The 19,558-nt window shown below is 44.2% G+C and overlaps 1 protein-coding gene across 4 annotated transcripts; it reads right to left on the bottom strand.

Moving 5' to 3' along the window:
• Positions 1-329: 329 nt before the first annotated feature.
• LSM14B (LSM family member 14B) lies at positions 330-12,868 on the bottom strand. 4 transcript variants are annotated; one of them, XM_064465350.1, is made up of 10 exons: positions 12,586-12,868; positions 7,940-8,103; positions 7,454-7,589; positions 6,891-7,007; positions 4,911-5,081; positions 4,706-4,783; positions 3,534-3,695; positions 3,204-3,357; positions 2,004-2,183; positions 330-1,665 (listed from the first exon to the last, which is right to left on the bottom strand). In XM_064465350.1, exons 1-9 carry the CDS (start codon positions 12,704-12,706, stop codon positions 2,012-2,014), a joined length of 1,275 nt encoding a protein of 424 aa, XP_064321420.1. In that variant the 5' UTR covers positions 12,707-12,868; the 3' UTR covers positions 330-1,665; positions 2,004-2,011. The 4 variants fall into 4 exon arrangements, with proteins under 4 accessions (XP_064321420.1, XP_064321419.1, XP_064321422.1 ...); XM_064465349.1 differs by having other exon boundaries at positions 4,706-4,786; positions 12,586-12,867; XM_064465352.1 differs by lacking the exon at positions 6,891-7,007.
• Positions 12,869-19,558: the final 6,690 nt, after the last annotated feature.

Genomic DNA, 19,558 nt, shown 5'->3' with positions numbered 1-19,558 from the left:
CGCTGCCCCCCAAAACAAACCCCAGTTAAGCCCCCCCAGCCCCAGGACTCAGGCTCCACAAGGTCATCACAGCAGTGCAGGCTCAGGGCAGTTTGGGCAACAGCAATGAGGCCAATTCCTCACCAAGAGCCAGAACGCAGGGTAACACTAACGAGGGGGTCAGTGCCTGGATCAGGGTTTTTAAGCCCTTCTCAAATACTGTGTAACACTTTGCTGCAGCTTCCTGGCTGGCCTGGAGGGTTTTTTCCAACTTAGATTTGAGCCCTGCTAGACTAGTTGCAGAGACTGATGTTCCTGAGCTAGGTAAAGAACAAAGGAGGACGGAAGCATTAAACATTTACATGTTTATTATAATTACAATTTACATTACTCCAAAGAGCAGCCCCACTGCTATGTTCTAATTCTTAGCAATAAAGTCCTACAAAAATAAATCCAAGCTTTTACAGTAACCTAGGTCAATGCATAACTAAAAAAATTCTAGCTGTGTAAGGGGTTCAGTCATCAAGGTGCTTTTTCAACAAAATTCCCTACCAACCGAAAAAGGGACACATGCCTATAGCAATTTAACCCACTTATTCATGCAAACAAATGTAACCCCCCTCCCAGCCCCTCTCCCCACATACAGATTTTTAAAAACAAAAGAAAACCAACTAAACTATTTACAGTATGGGGGGTACAGAGGAAACAAATTAAACATGCCCATCTGTTAAGCTTCATTATATGGACTCCCATCCCTAGTTTAATGAAAACATTCCATAGTGTTCCACCACAGTCTACTAGTGTACAGAGACCTGTTCGCGCTTGGTACTACCTGTGAGCAAGGTACGAACTGAGGCAAGAACTCAGAGCTTTGGATTCCCTTCCCAGACAGCCAACGACTGCCAAAAACTCGTTGTTCTGAGCGCCTGAGCGGAGACACTCACGGCCCTGGTCCCCCAAGGGCACCACATGCTGTCCCCCACTGCCCTGAGCCAGTGCGGAGCTCCAAGCCTCCGAGGAGCACCAGCACCCTCCAGCTCGAGGGAAAGTCACGGTTCTGTGTAAGCCTGCAGCACCTCCACAGCAGTACCAGCCGACAAACGGTCGTACAGTCATTTACACTACTACATGATCAACAATCCAGTATTCCCAAGTGACAATATACATAACTCCTCAGCACCAGGAATCCGTTCTTCCAGATACCAAGTGCTACTTCACACCTGCTGCTGAGACCAGTGAGACCAGCAGCACCAAAGAATCCATTTGGTTACTCAGAACAAATTATAGCTGGTTTATTTCAAGTGAGCTTTGGTTCCATGTTAAAATGGCATGATTTATCTTCTTCAGGGTTCAGAAAAGGAGTCTGACTTTAAACTTCGACTATAGCAGCCTTTGAGAGACCCAGAAAGAAGAACCATGTAAGTTAGTCTGCATTTAAAAAAAAAACAACTACAAAGAAAAAAGACACCCTGAAGAAGGTACCCCTGAACACATTCCCTCTTCCAAACAATATTCCAGCTGACAGTTGCTGGTCCAAAATAAGTCCAGAATATAAGCAGTAGTACATGAAAATCTGTCGCTTGAGCTGAGACAGTAAACAATATGAACCATTTTCCCACATTAGTGCAGCAGTTGGTTGTTTTCTTTCTATATACAGTTTCATCCTCTCAGGAGAGATGTTAGAACCTATTCAGAAAAAAGGTAGAATTAGATTTGATATCATGGGGATCTTCCCCCAAGGAAAAGCAGCAAAGTTCGCACCCATGTATCAACTGAAATGCTTAGCCAGAGCCTAAGCTCAAACGAGCAGCTCTTGCTTTCTCAGAAGGCTAGCCCAAGAAATCAACAGGTAAAAAACACTCATACTTCCTTCTACCACTTCTAAGGATAGATCAGATACAATAAGGAACAATTCTTGGTGTATCCATGAGACTGGAGAGCAGAAGAGTTTGCAAAGACAGTTCAGGCAAGGAGTAAGAGACAAACCTGGCTCAGACAGTACCAATCCTTGCTAAAACACTTGCCTCTGAAGTTACACTCTGCCAGTACCAGCTCTGTGAGTGGTTTGGTTTCGCCTTGCAGCTCCGCTACCCCTTCCACCTCGAAATCCACCACGAAAGCTGCGGCCACGAAGGAACCGTCCAGACACTCCAAACGTCTCTGTATTGAGCTTCCTTTCTTCAGCCCACGTGGTACGCCTGGAACTGAACAAAACTGCATTCAGACACAACATAAATGTTAAATAGCCACCAACTCGTTTAGCTAGGAAGCTTTGAGCACCCCATTTTATTGAACTGAACTGCAACAAGAACAAGCTGCAGCATACACATGCTCACTAACTCAATTCCTCTAAGCATGGATTTGGAAGTGACAGCTGCTGGCTTTCATAAGCTACTTTCATACCAGAAGACTAGAAGATGGGCCTAGAAAAGGGCTGAACACAGTCTCACTAGTATTTCAAACCCTATCTTATTTTTCAAGAAAACACAAACTCTTGACTCCATTGAAGCCTCTCCAGAAACCTGGCAAGCCCCGAGACAACGGAGGTTCAGCAGGCTGCTCCTGGGGTAGCTCCACAGCACCAGTGTGCTCCTTCCTTAGCAGAGCCTGCCTGGCCCAAACACCACGCAGAGCACACTTGGAGGAGAGCTTTGCTAAAGGGAAGCAGCAACACTACCAAGAGAATTTCACATACTGACACTAAAGGGATGTCTGACTTCACCAGGCAGTTAACATCAGTGTCAGCAGCAAGATTAAGCTTTCTTTTAATATTCCCAACGTTTAATTTAATGCATTTCCACAGACAGAGCTGACTTCCTCTCTGCCCAAACTCCAGGCTTCGCTTTCTCCAGTCTGCAAGTTGAACCATCTTCAGCACAGTGTGACCCCGATGCCTCCTCCCACAAATGATAAGAAATTTGTTTAAAATCAATGGGTTCAAAGTCAGTACTGGGAAACAGAACTGGAAATTCCTGTCTCATGGTTTAGGCAAGTGTACCAGCATCAGCTGAAATCCTTACTTTTTGTTTGATTCCACTGCATGAAGCTTGCTTAATATCACTTGTGAGCCATCAAAGGTATGGCAATACTCCCTTCTAAAGACTGTTTTGCTGACTTTCTTGCATGCTAAGATTTTTAAAGAATCGAACCATGTGACACAGATCACATCTACAATTCTATGCCTAAAATTGCATTAAAAAAGCAAGCTTTTGGAAAATACTCACCTAGATTTCAGTTCTGAAGAAATGTTGTCAAAGAAAGACTTGGATTTATCATAATAGCAGTTGGGTCCCAGAAGGTCCTCCTCTGCGTTACCGTCATTGTTTTGAGTTGCCACACCAGGGTCCCCTTTTTCTTCCCCCGTCTCTGCTTTGTCATCTGAAGATAATAAAGTGTATTACACTTCCTTGATGCATACTGAAGAGCCATCTGTTCTCTTGCTCCCTCAAACAAGATTTGAGATGCTGCCACATGTAATCATGCAGTTTCTCAGGACTTTGTCTATGCAGCATTTATTACTATCTCAGCAATACAGATTTAATGAAGTCACAAACCTTTAAAGTTCAGTTTCTTCTTGAATTCTTTATCAAGTTCCTCTCTGTTGAATTGTGCATTTGCACTTTCAAAGTCAAAGTCACCTTCAAACTTTATTGTATTTTCCTTCACAGTAGTTGGTCTGTTTTGTCCTCTAGAACGGTTTCTGGTTCTCCTGTTTCCTGAAAGCAGCAGAGTTTAAACACTTGGTAACGCACAGGGAGGTTAAATGACTTGAGCAAGACCAGAGGAAACCAGGGTTAGAACTCAGGAGTTTCTGGCTTCCAGTCCTGTGGTTAGGCCACATGCCTTTGAACTTGGCTGCAGAAGACACATTACAGCAATACTTCAGCTTTCTGAAAAGCATTCCTGGATGTCAGTCTTGCTGTTAAGACAGGGTATGCCCAGCTTTCTGTCCAGTGTGAGGAGAGGAAATCAGAACAAGAAAAGCTGAGGGAAGCAGGGAAAGCTATCTTTTCTGTCTGCTATTCATCTGCAAGCATGGTACAATCAGTCTACAAGCCTGTCATGACAGCAAAGAGGGACAGGTCACTGGCTTCAGAAAATCCACTCAGGACTCATCTACCCACGAAAGGAGCATGTACTTGGTATAGCTTTGGGTTTCCAACCAAGAAGCTATCAGCTCCTTTTTAGAAAGGCTACAACCCCTTCTACAATGCTGCCCTCAGGCAAATTAATTTGAAGACCTGAGAGTCTGAAGTTTTGCTTCCTGCCTTTTCTCATTTTGCTTAGGCAGAAATATCTGTTTGAATTCAATTTCACTTTCTTTTGACCTGTGCTTAAACTGCAGTCTTGAGATAAGATCTCCGCTCTATGGAAGTGAGGGCTCCATAGTTCTTCTCAGTTACAAGAATTCTGGGAATTCTGAAAAAGGCCGCCCTTCCCAGTGAAAATACTTCAGGTTTCAGAGACATCTAGTTGCTGCTGCCAACTCATAGCACCAATTTGTATAACATACCTTCAAGTTTCTAGAAAGATACTAAAATGCTGCCCCTGGAATGTTCTGAACTTCTGTGACTCCAGAACCTATTTTGTTAGGGAAGCATCTCTGAACGACCAAAGCCTTATCAAGCTTTATTTTACTCAGTCCTCTGTCCAAAAATCCTTCCCTGAAATTAACAATATTTGCCTTTAGAGGCTAACACAACTGTTTAGCATCAGGTTAACCTACCCGATCTTCTCCTTTGAGGTCTTCTGTTTTCATCATTCACCTGTCCTTGGGTTTGCACAGGTGCTGCCTGAACTGTATCTACTGAACAAGAAGGAAAAACTTAATAAAGGAGCAAAAGAACAAAACTCAAGCAGTTTAGTCTTACTATGCACCCTTGAAGGATACTTCAGAACAGCACTTTAAAGACAAAGCAGTGCATGCATACCATTTATCTTACTGTTGCCCTGTGGAACCTGCCGTCCATTGCGCTGAACCCCTGGAGTCACTTTCGCTGGGGTTGGCTTTTGTGAATTCATGTTGTCAACCGGGCCGGTCTGAACAGCCTGCTCTACCATGGGGCTTTTGCGGACTGGGTGAAGAGAAGGAAAGCCAGCACCTAGAAAAAATCCCAATGACTAAGTGCCCCTCAGAAAACGTGCCAACGCCATTCAAACCCTACCCACTTCTATGGAGAAACCATTTTGTCAAGAATTACTCAAAGCCTTGAGTGTTTACCATTACACACTACGTTTAAGTGGCATACACACTGGGTAAGGCATTACTGCCACCCAAGTCACAGCTCTCAAATCCAGAGCCTTAAAATCAGGAAATCTACCCATTTATTTCTTAAACCAAGTTAGACACACATTAGATAAGCAAGCCAGGTCAGTCCCTTAGACAGTTTATACCAAAATCTAATTTCTAGGTGTATCCTCAGTTATGCAGGATTTTACTTTACACAATACTTTAAATCTGAAGCAAAAATCCACCATTTTGAAACTGCTCAAGAAAGCTTCCCCATTTTGTCAAAAACATCTTGCAGCAAAAGCTTAACCACCTCAGCTATATCCCATTTTGTAAGCCGCTTTTAGAAGTCCTTCAACTTCATTGCTTATTGTTAGCTTTCAGACAAAGAAAACCTGAAACCAGACCAGGATCTCAAAGTTACCCTTTTAAATTCCTTCTTGGTCAAGGCCAAAGTGTTACCAAGACTTCTGTTGCTCTTCCATCCAGGCTTATTTATTCACACTACAAAACATGTAAATACTTTTCATGGTTTGGTATACCTTGCACCAATTATATTAAAAAAGTGACAGTCTTCAGTACTCAGAAGAAACACTGCATTCTAGATTTAATTAGAAGTTTTGGAGTACTATAGGTTTATGTAGTTATGCGCAAGAACTGCTTGGTAGCGAACTTTAACTGAATATACTTTAAGAGCAAGAAAAGTGAAAAGCCAAAGAGTACACACAAACCAAGCCACTGACTTCTGGGTCACTCAAGTCCACATGAGATATACCCAGTAGGTAACAATCATGCAGGTTCCCAGTTAATGTACGCCTGGAAAACTTGCAAGGAAGACAGACATATCCTAAGGATTATTCAGTAGGACAAAGCTGCTGTGCAAGTTTAACACAAGAAAGTTTCAAAGCTTAGCCAGGATATTGAGAAAGTATGTACAGACAGATGGCCAAAACCAGAGAGTAAGTAAAAGCAGTTTCATGCCAACACAAGCATACATGCTTAAGTTAAAAACAGATGAAACTAATTACCATGTTTAAATGCAGGCTGCACCTGGTCTCTCTGCTCTGAGGATGGTCAGTCTAGTATCTCTACTCAACCTCCTTTAAAAGTTTTTACACACAGAAGCAAGCACCCAGAACTATGTTATCTCAGCTTACCACAACTCAAATTTCTTACTGTTAGTCATGCTTTACAAATCGGGAGTCTTGACAAGGTACTATGCCCCATCATGCATGAAATCTAGCCTGATATCTCCTCAATTACAGCAATACTCCTGATTTTTCTGTTAACCCTTGTCTCTAACAGCAAGGCCACCCACAATTTAAGCAGTGTGCTTGTCTTTCCAGGAAAGACTAATTAAATCCTCGCCCAGTCTCTAAGGTGACACATGTTCCTGGATAGGATGCAGCATATCAACATCCCTAAACCTCAGCCCTCTCCTGATACTTACACAAGAGGATCCACTGTCCTGTACTTTTTCTTTCTCCTGTCTCCCTAAATGATACTTCTAAGACAGGAGGAATACTTCATGTAATGAAAGGCAAAACCAGCTGAAAACAAACTAGTTCTACTAGCATTACCCATATAAGTACTATCATTCTAGGAGGGGTTAACAAGAACAGAGTGTTTGCAAGTGCCATGCAGTTCTTCCAAATATTTGGAGTCCTCAAACTGCTGTTACCCTTAGAAGAGAGCTGATGGGGCTCTGAAGACATGTCAGGCTCTGAAACAGGTTGTGGAGACGGAGAAGAACTAGGGCTGGAAGCAGCTGCTGATGCTGGAGGGCTTACCAATTTCTCTAAAGAGATAGAGGGAAGAAGAGAAAGCAAAAGATATATGGATAAGATACAAGGTAGCGAAACATCTGAAGGACTTGGAGAGAGATACAAGAATCTCGAACAGCATTAGAGCAGCTTATTTACAGTCCTCTCTGGGGATACAAGTTCTTTTTACATGTGATGTATGTGTGAGGTATGTTAGGTTAGAATGAACTGGCCTCAACTGTTAGGTCTTCACATTACTTTCAGAAAGAAAGTTTTTAAATTTCGTTTGTGTGCAAGTGTGTGCGTAAGCAAAACACAGGCCTCCTTGCAATATGATCATTGCACAAAGTTGTTAACTACTTTTTCACTGGTTCTTGCAGCCTGACACTTGGCAAGGAATTCAGTATTACTGTTATTTGCTTTCACAGGAGCTGCATACAAGGACTGTACCTTTATTCCAGCAAGTAAAGTTTTTACTTACCTAAACCTAACGAAGCTGCATACTGCTGGCTAAGTAAAGAGCTGGCAGCAAGCTGGCTGTAAGGTGGCATACCTCTAAACGGGCTGTAAGGCACATGTGGCTGAAAGGATGATGTAGAGGCAGAGCCCAGTGAAGACTGTAACAAGACAAAGTACATTTCCATTTACAGTGTCCAGAAGTCAACTTGCTTTGGCAGTGATTCTCTACTTCACACACAGCATTACTAAAGCTTAAGTAAATACTGAGAAGGATTAGTTTACCTCTATGATTTTCCTGCATTGTTAGCTAGGTAAACTAGCTCTGGCTTTTGTTGACTGAAGTCTTTAATGCTGGTGCTATTTTAAATATTACAACAAAATTCAGGATGCTTCAATCTGAAGATTCCTGCAGACACTTACTGGCCTTCACTTTTAGAAGCTTATACCAAGATCAAGTCTTGCATCACCAATGTTTTATCATAGCTTTCTATCAACACTTCAGGCTTACTTGAACAATGGCAGGATCTTGTGGCAGAGTATGTTGAGCTTTTGGAGGTTCGCAGACAGTGATGTCTTTGATGTCACTTCCTCGAAAAATAATGTATTCATAGATTTCTTCTCTTGGAGGAGCAGGTCTGTCTGTGGGCCGGTCTTCAGTACCAAAGGATCGCACTTTAGCATTAGAGAAATTTCTATTAGTCAAGTATTACCATTGCAGCATTGTGTAAGTTAAAAGATTTATGCAATTAAAGAGTACTCTTGTAATACTTGCCAAAAGTAACAAAAAATGTTACCTCCAGAACCCTGAATCTCCTTATCGCACACATCTGTTCCCTCAAATGTCAACTTTTTCAGCAGCCTGTATAAACAGTTTTGTTTACATCAAGCTGTGAAGGTAAAGACCATAGACCAGCTGGAGTGAAGAATCCTACTCCAAACCTGCAGACTCCCCCGCAGTGCTGTACTGCCATATTCCCCTTCCCTTCCCTCCTCAGCCCCTGTCCCATGTAAGCATTCGACTCAAGACCACCACCACTGCAACAGACCATAGGAGAGGCCCCCAAAGCAGCAGGGGGAAACCCTTAGATGGCTTTAGAGCTCAAATTTGCACCTTTGGTTGCATATATTTATTATACAGGTAGAAGTCAAGTTTTATCAATCACGAGTTTCCTATAAAAACTTTCTACTGCATGCCACTGGTTTTATGATTAATAATCACTGACTACAAAGCAAGCTTTTAGTGATAAATCCAAAACATCAGTGCCTACTGGGGCTTTACGGAGTCCCAGCTATCGGAACACTTGAGCAGGTACTAACCAGTGATGTTACACATTAGAGCAGGAAAAAAGCGGCAACTGCCTGTGTGGCAGCTACCAGGTAGAAGCATAAACTAATTTGAGCCGTTAAAGAGGAAGAGGTCAGACTGAGACTTACTGGTCTGTTAGCACAGGAAAATACATAGCATAGTTACACTGGACACCAACACAAAAGCTTGATATTTTGGCCACAAGTTAGAGCATAACAAGTCTCCTAGTCTAGTTGTTTTCTGTCTTTGTGAGGCTTTGCCAGTTCAGATAAGCACCAGCACATACTGGTTTGATGTATGCTTTCTGCCAGTAGAAGAGTTCTGTGTTGGAGTTTAATTGGAACTGCTTTTAACAGCTTACCATGGAAGTACTCAACCTCTCTGCCTGGCATGCCACAACTCCTGCAGTACCTTTACAAATTACATCCTTAACAGACCTTTTACAAGCACCTGCCGTGTCACAGTCTGCAGTCATATGCCAGCCAGCTGCCACTCCCACTGCACAGCTGGGAAGATACAAGCAGAGACAGCCCTGTCACATGGGGATGTGACCACAGCTTCCCCAGAAAAAGGGCATCAAAAAAGGGGATCCGCTCACCCCCAGTACACTATACTGTTACTAACTTAGTTGGAGTGCTATTGGTTGTAGACAGGGCTACTCATCAGTAGCCCCGTTCTCAGAGATGAAAAGCTGTATCCAGCAGATTCCCCCCACCAAGCAGCAGTTACTGCTGCAAGCAGTCTTCACCTCTGTTCAACATGTATGTCAGCCCACAAGGAACAGTAAGCCCAAGGTATAGCAGGTCGATGCCAAACTTTGTCCCTATCATGCTGATGCCGTTTAGCACCTCAGCTTACACCTAGCTGGAAGGGAATCTTATGTGGTACAAAGACAAGCTGTCAGTCACTTCCTTTGAATAACAGTCTTCATTAGTTCCTAGGGTATATAACCTCTCCAAGTTATTTTAGATCTCCAGCTGCTGTTTGATCATATTACAGCTGTAACCTAGTCAACTAGAAACAGATTATAAACTGAAAGCAATGCTTGTGGCCTTTTAGACATGAACCATACCACAGATATCCCTGCTCAAGATTAGATTATTACAGCACACAGCTCATAGGAAGACAAACTAAAGCTATCCACAGACTGCTACAGAATCCCACAGCCAGTTTGGAAAGCACCAGGTCTTCCCTGAGCACCAGGATCAGCCTGTCAGCTTCCACATGGAGAAACACACGACCTGCAAAGCCCAAAGCTGCCCAGGCAGCCTCTCAGTTGGCTGGTCCCAAGGTTTCTGATTTAAAAAGTGGAAAACTATATCCTTGTAGACAAAACAGCAGTGAGGGCATCTGAAAGGGCTCTAGGAGTTGAGCCTGCCTGCCCCTGCATCTGAAGCATTTTACAGTTTCTGGCACATCACAAAGTAGAGCTTTACATTTCTGCAGAGGTCCAAAGGGCTGTCTCCTATGAAGAGTTATAGTGGCTATTGTTTACAGATGAACAGGAAATCAATCCCACACCATGCCACAGCTAGTATTTTACCATACAGTTTATATTCATGTGTAGGGCTCTGTTGAGCTGGACCTCTGAGGGGTCAGGAAGCATAACAAGAGTGATTGGCTGTCTGGAAAGCAAAGCTAGCTTACATGGCTATTTCTTACTCAAAAACTCTTGTTTCTTCAGACTTCTATAGAAGGGTGTAAGTTTCTGGTGTTCATTGCTGACAGAACAGTAGCAGGCTTAGACTTCCTTTGTTTGCAATTTAAGTTTAGCATCTAACAAGATTAATAACTTTCCTGCAGTGCTTAATCAAGCACATGGAATCTCCTTAGCCAGTGTGTATCAGATATTGTGCATGTGTTGAGGTTTAGCAGGAACCACATACAAATCAACTGAAGTTAGCCCTCCTTCGAGCAAGAGCCTAAACTAGATTCCTTGCTGAGGTCTCTTTCAGTTGAAGTTTTTCTTTACATCACTTGGATAATAAAATGAGAATAGGACTTGAATTTCATACCGAACTTGTCTGAGCCTTAAACAGTGGCACCTAGAGCTTAATAATAATTTACTAGCTATTTGGACAACTTCAACTGCCTGTCAGTAACTTGTGGTGGTTCCAACCCTTCAGGGATCAACTGTTTTAAACTGCTGTCCCTCCTAAGCACAGGGTTGATATTGCTGTCACAGACTTCAACATTGTTGCTATGTTCATAATTCTGACACTCTAAATTAAAAAAACCCCACACTATCAGAGCTAAAATGAAAAGGAGGATTTGTACTGTAAGTTTACAGAGCAGCACGGTAAGTGGGGAAAAAATGTATTCTCCATCTATTGTAACAACAACTATTTAGGCACTCCAGTTCATCAAAACTGAACACAGAGACCAATAAATACAAGAAGTGCCAGAAGTCTTATACAGAGCATGTACTTTCTCACACCATAGAGCACTTTAATCACATATGCCTTTGAAACACACCACTCAAGCTCTGAAGTAGCAAGTGAAAGCCAGAACTATTTGAGAAACCATTTCTACTTGCTGCTGGGTAAAAGTGAAGACCTCCCTTCACATACAGCAAAAGAACTGCATCTTTCCTGTAATCTCTCAGTTACTTTGAATGGAACAGTAACATAAGTTATTAAATGAACAGATGGAGCTAAACAGCTACACCCCTAGAAAAAAGTGAATTTGTGAAAACTTGAATTTCTAACTTCAGAATGCACACTAATAGGTGACAAATACTCATGGTCCAGCATCACATAAACATCTTTATACTGAATGAAGACTGTGGCACACACTGTCTCAAGGATAGTTGAGGATCAGGCAAGTCAGCATTGCATGCCAGCAGATAAGTCTTTCAAAACAAAAGATGTTTTGTTTGTGGACGATCCTGATGGGTCGCTGAAGGCAGTGAAGAAGGTGTGAACTTCCCAGAACGGGGGAATGACAAAACTCAGGGAAAGAAGCAGCTGATGCACATTAGCTGGGGTAGTCAAGCTGGACATTAGAAGCAGTACAGTAATAAGATCTTGTTTGAGATACTAAACAAGACAGAACAGGTTTTTCTGAGAGTAAATACAGGAGTTCCAAGTACAGATGACAACTGAATCCAAATGACACCGTTTAAGTGGAAGATAAACTATTTCTACAGGGGAACAAGCCGCCAAGCCTTGATGAGCAGCCAGCAAGGTGGGGATTGCCAGGCCCGTGTGCGGAGACCCCGCAGCACTCGGTACACGAGCCCTCACCCCCTTCACCTGAGCAGAGTCCAGTTATTGATCACAAGAGGAACAAAGAGACGTCAACAGCAACTCTGCCTCCCTGGCACCTGCCTGGGGCCCTGCTCAAGCCAAGCACCGAGATACACCGGGCATTTGCGTGCGGGCAGGACGGGGGCACCAAGCCGTGAGCCGCGGTGCGGAGCATCCCCTTTGCGGCTCCGACAACAGCAAGAGAAGCCTGCGTTCCTCTCCAGGGGACCGGCAACTTACGGGCTCCGGAGCACCCCACCGGCCTCGAGCGCCCCTCGGCTCGCCACGGCGAGCCCCGCCGCGGCCCGTCCCCGTCCCCACGCCGCGGAGCGGCCTCCCAAATGCTGACTCACGGAAAGCCGGCGGTGCCGAAGGCGCGGGGCTCCCTCCCCGCCGCCCCCCGCACCGCGCCCCGAGCAGCGGGCTCCGCCGCAGCCCCCTCAGGCCAGGCTCATTGTTCGGGGCGGCGGGCGAAGCGGGCGGGCCCCCCGCGCCCCTTCAGCCAGTGCCAGGCCGTCGCCACGGCGCCGGAGCCAGCCTAGGCCCGACCGCTCCCCCCCACCGCCGCGGCCCCGGGAGGGCCCCGCCGTGCCGCCTCACCCTTGGCCAGCGCCACGGTGGAGTTCTCGGTGTCGATGGTGTAGAGGATGCCCTCATAGCGGATCTGCGCCTTGGAGATCAGACTGATCTTGCTGCCGATGTAGGGGGTCCCCGAGCTCATGGCGGCGGCGGGCCGTGGGGGGGAAGGAGGAGGAGGGGAAGGAGGAGGAGGCCCGTGGGTCACCGCACCACCGCACGGAGCCGCCGCGCCCGCCCACGCGCACTGCGGAGTCGGGAGCCCCGCCGCGCCCGCCTTATGTAGGGCGGAGGGAGACGGGCCGCGGTGGGCAGGGCGGGGGCGTGCTGCGGCCGTCCGCGCATGCGCCGCCGCTGCTCGCTGTTGACCAGACGGGAGACGGGGTCAGAGGCGGGGGGGGGGGGGGCGGTGAGAAGGGGGAAAACCCGCGTCACGTGATCAGTCGCGGCGCGGGTGCCACGTGCGCCGCGGGCGGCGCGGGGCGGGGCGGGGCGGGGCGGGAGCGCGCGCCCTTCCCGCGCTGCGCCGCAGACGCGGCTGAGGGAAGCGGCGGGTGTCGGTGCGGTCGGGCCCGGCTGCGACGTGTTACCGGCACGGAGGAGCAGCCAGTCGCTGCCCGCTCACTCGTGTCGCGGGGATTTTGTCACATAACGTAGGTCGGGGGTGTCGCCCCCGCCGCCGAGCTGGTCTCTGAGGGGAGCCCTTTCCCGCCCTGAGAGCCGCGTCACCGCTCCCCACCAGGCTCCCCGCGGCTCTGCAGCAGAGAGGCTGCTCCAAGGCTTCCCTGTAGCCGCAGCGGCAGCACTCTGAGGAGAACAGGGATGCCTGCCTCCTGCCCCAGCCCCTTCTCCCTCCGGTGCCCCGGCAGCCGAAGGACCTGGCTGGGCGCTGGAAGAGCCCTTGGTGCACGGCGGGGCCCTGCCCCGTGAGGCGCGCACCGTGCCTTTGTTCAGCAGGCGAGACCGGGTGTACCCGTTGTGCCGATGGCGGCGAGTCACGTCGTGGCAGAGGGACCGTGATGCTAGGCCGCAGCTGGAGAATGAATCTTTCAGTGCAGCATCTCTTGGGACTTCTCCGGCTCCCCAGCCATCTGCGGGTCAATGAGAGACAACTGGTAGCATCTGGCAGACATAGTCACGGGAGGTGAAGTCACTAACCAACATGAGGGTGGATGGGGAGCAGGCAGGGCACTTATATTTGGGGCAGCAGGTCAGAGCGCACAAATCTTGCTAATTTGTATGACGCAAATGAATAAGATTCAAAGCCAGCAGCTGGAGACAATACAGTGGGAGCCATTGTATAAGCGTAAAGAGGTTTGCTGGAGCTGCATGTGCCCACGCCTTGGTTACATGTCTTCCACCAGTGATACAACAGCGACACAGTATGCAGTCCACAGGTTTATCCTCATGTCATGACGACCTGCTTCCTTGCACACCAGGGCTCAGGGAGCTGTTCTCCAAATGCCCCAAGCTGTCCACGCTGTGACCTTCGGTATTTTATGGTCCTACTCTTCATGCTGTTTATACAGCCTAGAGAGCAGATCTCCCTGTCTGAACAGGGAAGATGCCTTCCTTCTCACTCTCTCTTATAGACACATGTGCAGTCTTTCTCTTGTTAAATTTTCATCGTTCTAGCATGGCAAGAGTTGCTAAAAAAAAAAAAGTCTTTCATAGATATAAATTGGGCAAACAGTATTTTTGAATAACAAAGTCAACCCTTAAAACCAATCTTGTAGATTTTTAGCTCAGCCTTTATAACCTATTCAGAGCAAGAAAAGATTCCTTTTTCACTGCAGTAAACAGTGCCCTTTAGTGGGCAAATTACTCGTTAGAAACTTCCCTGATGAAAAAACTCATCTAGCTCCACTGTATGAGGAGTGTCTAGTTTAAGAATGTGGAAAAGTTCAAATGGAGAAAAAAGTAGGGTGAGAAATACCACTACTACTACTACTACTAAAATGCTCAGTTCGGGGCAGTCACAAATAATTATTTTGAATGGGAAAAATGATGTCAGTATTGGCAATGCAACCAAAGGTAGAGAAGTACTCCCTCTTTTGGTTTATATTCTGCAACTCCACAATATATGTAACTTGATGTTCCTTATTTCCACTCTCAAAATATATTTTTAGAAATAGTAAATAGGCCTCCAGGTTTTTCAGTTCAACTCAGTTTTTTTCTTTGTGCACACCAAAATGATTCATAAGCACCTCCAGTTTCAGTATTTTGCTCTGTATTCAGCAAAAGGCATTATGATTGTTTTATCCTTTCACTTTTATTTGAATACCAGGCAAGAGAAAGGGACGATCATGTCCCTATACAGCAATGTGGATCCCACAGGAAGACTAATTAAAGCAATGTGGAAACAGAAGAATACACCAAAGTGGCATAAACTCTACAGTGGCAAGGAGAGATATGCAAACATAGGATTTTAGTTATCATCATGGCCATAAATTGACCTGCCTCTGGAGGATACTCATAATGAATTTCTTCTGTATCTTTTATTTGACAACAGTCAGAGATAACAAGTGATCAGCAAGAAGAAATATGACACCTGACATTTTAAATGCCCTGTTAGTTATTTATTCTGCTAAAAATACAGTTCTTCATCCATTAAGTGTTGAAAGGGGGAATGAGAGCATTTTTCGCTGTGTAAATTCATGACAAGTGTGCGATTCTGGGCATCCCTCATATGAAGAGGGAATATTTGGCTTTGTGTGAAGAAGCTGATTGCAGTTTGTCATGGCGCTAAGAAGCCTAGCAGAGTTGCACCTCATGGTAGCAGCAGACACAGCTTTCACAGAACAGCATTTTGGACCACTGGTAACTGTGGTCTTCGGAGACTGGAGGTAGGGTACAGTCAGAGTATGGAACTACGTAGCCAGCTCATTTACAGGAAATCCTGTTGGCAGAACTAAGGAGGCTCCCATGGCAGTCAGAATGCAACTAGTGGCATTTAGGATGGTCACCACCAATATATCTAATGACATTTCATAGCAGTTAAAAGAGAAACCAGTGGCTTAAAGCAATGATGAACATTTGTGGGGTGTATGATGGTGAGAGAGCACTTATGTGGTGGCTTATGGCCGTGGCAATGTGAGCTGAACTGACATCTGGCAGAGTTAATGTCAGAGGGCAGCTGTTGGAAAGACATCTGCAACAAGCTCCAACCACCAGAAGTGAGACGGGCACTGGCTGCTGAAGCACCACCCCTTGCACCTGGGGATGGTGGAATATGTTTGCCGTTGGTGGCAAAGAGGAGAGAAGAGAGACTAGCATGGAAAATGGAGGAGGTGAAAGTGGAATGGAGATTTGAATTTGGGTGTGGCAAACAAAACGACACAAAGGGAGAAACGTGAGCCCTAGAGGAAGAAAAATTAGAAACATAGCAGTAGTTTCAAAGGAAAAAGTGGTCGCTGCAAGGAAGGAGGGTAAGGTCACCAAGTACAGAACATGATTCTGTAGTGGTGTGAGAAATGGGTTATAGAAAAGAGCCCAGGAATGAAGGAGGGACTAGAAAAAGATGGAGAAATTGAAAAGATGCAGGAAAGATGAGAAGGAAAAAAAAAGATCCATCTATGTAAATGTTTTTATTCTAAATAAAGTGGAGAGAGTAGAAAAAAGAAAAAAACATGTAAAGTCAACAGAAGGAAACTAGAACAAAGGCAAGACAGAGGGAAGGAGGATGGAATAAGGGAAAGCAAAGAAAAAATAGAAACATTAAAAAGTAGGAAAAAAATGAAAACTTGGTAACTTCTATTTAGGTAATATGTGCTTCATACAACTAGTTGCTCCATTTCCCCCAGTCTAAGAAAAAGAAGTACAGTGATGTATGTAGGATATAGGGCTTCATTACACAAGTTTGTCTTGCATCTCAGGAAGAAAGGGGTGTCTCTTCTGAAAAAAATCCATCAAAACAATAGATGTTGTTTTCTTTTTTATTCCTGAAATAAATACAGAGATTTTCATACCTGTAATACTGTTCTGTCCTCTCTCCCCTTTCTCTTTTTCTCTTTTCCTCAATTTTAAGTCTGTGCCTCAGACATTTTGATTTTGACATCTTTCATTCCACCCCTATATATCAAATTTAAAGTCAGTTTAATTCCTGGATTCAAATGAAATATTTTCTAAAATGTCATAGTTCTAGGTTTGGGGGGGATTGGCTCTCTTAATTAGTACCTTGACTGTGTACTTAGTGGAACTGGCATAAATATGCATTATTCTGTTGCATTTCTCAGCAGTCCAAGTGCATTGCTCAGTCAAGACAAAATATATTTTACCAATAAGGATGCGACAGAGAGCTTAAACTTCTTATCCAGACCCACAAAGTTTGTGAGTGTCAAAGCAAGACTGCAATTTGGGCATTGCTCTTTATTGCAATGCCCTGACTGCGTGAAATACAAATATAAGAGGAGGAAATGTTCATGTGAGTTTAGCTGAAAAGAAGCTTCTTATTTTGTACAGATACACAGTCTTTACAAGGTATGGTGTCAGTATCTGAGATTAAGATTTACCTATAGACATTTAAAAAGTAGCATTTAAAATTGCCTACTAGATTTAATAGGCTCTTAATCTATACTTTTTATCCAGCTTTATTATAATTACACTCACGTTAAAATAGTTTATTTACTTTTTCCATGTATGCATTCAATACCACTTTTCATTCTGTAGTCAGTTTATTCATTTTCCTGCCAAATCAATCATTTTCTATAGGGAAAGACAGCTGTTTGCTATAACACAAAATGATAATTTCTTTTTGTATTTGTGAAAATCCAATGGTAAAATTACTAAAAAAAAAAGCCGGAGGGTTTTTCTGTTTGTGTAGCACTTCCATGTGGAAGATTCAAATTACCATGTGGGGATTCAAATTACCAGTCTGACTTCTAAACTCTTCAAGTTTTTTAAGATAGGTTCAACATATCCACTTAAATTTATGGGATAAGCCGTTCTGACCTGCCCAGTCTTTGCTGTTTGGGCCTCATGAATCTACAGGGCGTACTTATACACGTTGTGTTTGATTACTTGAACCTGTAGAGGTTACAAGTCATTGGGATGCTTTTGATGCAACAGAGTAAGGAGGGAACATACATATACTTATTTTTGTAAAACTGAAATATCTTGGACTTGCATAACATCTTTTATTAGAATGAACACAACAGCTATTCCAGACTTTTTTCACACTCACATCACTACACTACAGTGTCTGCTTTACAAGCTGTGCAAATGAGACTGAAAAACTACACTCAGTAGTAGACATAAGACCAAGAACACAACCCAAAATCCTGTCTGCTGTTGAGATTCATTTAATCCTTGAACCATGGGGGGATTCAGCAGTTAGAGAAGTGCAAACACCTTTTATACTGAGGCTTTCTGAATCACAAATGGCAAGATGGAGTTATCCTGGCTAACCAGGTGGTGATTTATTCACGGATGTGGAAGCTGGAGATAATTTTAAGAGATCCTTTCATGAAAGCAGGTGTAAATGGATAATGTATGTGATACAAAAAAGGTTGACAAAGCTGAAGTTTGCGGTTTGGTCACAAAAACTGAAGGATGAAGTCTTACAAGCCAGACCTAGATTCTAAAAAAGGTGTTTAGGCATCTATCTCCCATTCAAATAAGTAAGAGGATTCAGACCTAAGTTTAGAAATAATTAGGGCATAAAGAGAGATAGTTGTCTATCTAGGACAGTGGGGAGCACTGAACATAGCCTAAAATACAAAGTTCCAATAGGAAAAAATCTTTTTTTTTTTTTTTTTTGACTGCATAGGATGGCTTTCCTGGGTAGTGTTGTGCTGAATTGAACTGCAAACCCCTATGTATCCTTCTCACAGAGGCGCTGATGTGAGGGGATGGAAGTGGGATTTCATAATGTTTCTTCAGGCATGAAGTGAGCAAAAGGTGGAGTGAAGAGCATGCTGAAAGGCGAATAGGGGATAATAAATGGAGAAAGGAGGCAAAAAATTGTCTTTGAGGGATGAAATGCTGCAGAAGATTAGTCTGCCAATAAAGATTTTGTAGGGTTTCAGGTTTATGCATTAACTGGGAGAATAAGAATCTGTGTATTTAGTTTCATGCCCAACTTTCCAAGAGCTTCAAGAGCTGCAGTGATAACCATTGATCGAAATCCACTTGTAGGCTGAAAAGAGTCCAAGTTACAACTAGACTATCACAACTGACCTGCTTGGTACACTTGACAGTAGTCTCAGTGGAGAGACTAAGGAACGGATGGGAGTGCAGCCTGATACATAGCTCTGTGGTCAGTGTTTTCAGAACAAAATCATGTTTTGGAGGGTACAGGTTGCATTCACTGCATACTTCAGACCCCTGGATGTCACAGACTAGCAAATTTCACCATTCCCTGTACAGAAATCTATCTTCTTTAATTGAGTTTGGCTAAAATTCCAGAAGGCTCAATAGCAGTGTTTCTTTAAGAGCTCCTCCTTCTCTCTCCGTACTTCTTTCTCTCTCTACAAAGTATTGAACACATTCCGGCTATCAGTATTGAGCGCTATTTCACTGGCACTGAGGCTTGAATGGGCTTGAACCAAGACCCTGCTGCCCACTTCTTGCTAGTGCAAATCACATCAGGGGACAACATACATCGTTGGGCTGAGAACAGAGAGGAAAGAGCTGCTTTTTTAGATGTTTTACTTCAGAGACCTCATTTGCATTACTTCTCTATTCTTGAGCCAAAGAAATGAATCTCCCTCTCCTTACCTGTTTTACAAATGGCTAGTAGATTCTGCTTCTGTCTGTTCAGCTAGGTAATGTATCATTTTACCTAGACTCGGCAGTGTGCTGTTCTTTCCCTGCATAACATCTGCTGCAGTTTTCATAGCTTGAATTGTTCTTGGACTTGTTTTAAAAGGCATGTGTCAGAAGTGTCTTTCAGGATGTGAACTATTTGTTGTTTTATCTGCTAGGGTGTTCTTCATTTATATTTGTTATTTCACTTTTTAAAATCAGCCTAAACAGGCTTTGGAGTTTAGAGTTTACA

Source organism: Phalacrocorax carbo, chromosome 14 (genome assembly GCF_963921805.1).
Source record: "Phalacrocorax carbo chromosome 14, bPhaCar2.1, whole genome shotgun sequence".
NCBI lineage: Eukaryota > Metazoa > Chordata > Aves > Suliformes > Phalacrocoracidae > Phalacrocorax > Phalacrocorax carbo.
This window is presented reverse-complemented; position numbering and strand designations above follow the sequence as displayed.

What these genes read in the sequence shown, in the direction of transcription:
- LSM14B (XM_064465349.1), bottom strand. Translation starts at nt 12,706, where the DNA reads ATGAGCTCGGGGACCCCCTACATCGGCAGCAAGATCAGTCTGATCTCC. An exon ending in GGGCAACAGTAAGATAAATG is followed by an intron (nt 4,787 to 4,910) that starts GTATGCATGCAC and finishes CTTCTTGTTCAG; the next exon opens with TAGATACAGTTCAGGCAGCA. An exon ending in GAAGAAACTGAACTTTAAAG is followed by an intron (nt 3,358 to 3,533) that starts GTTTGTGACTTC and finishes TATTATCTTCAG; the next exon opens with ATGACAAAGCAGAGACGGGG.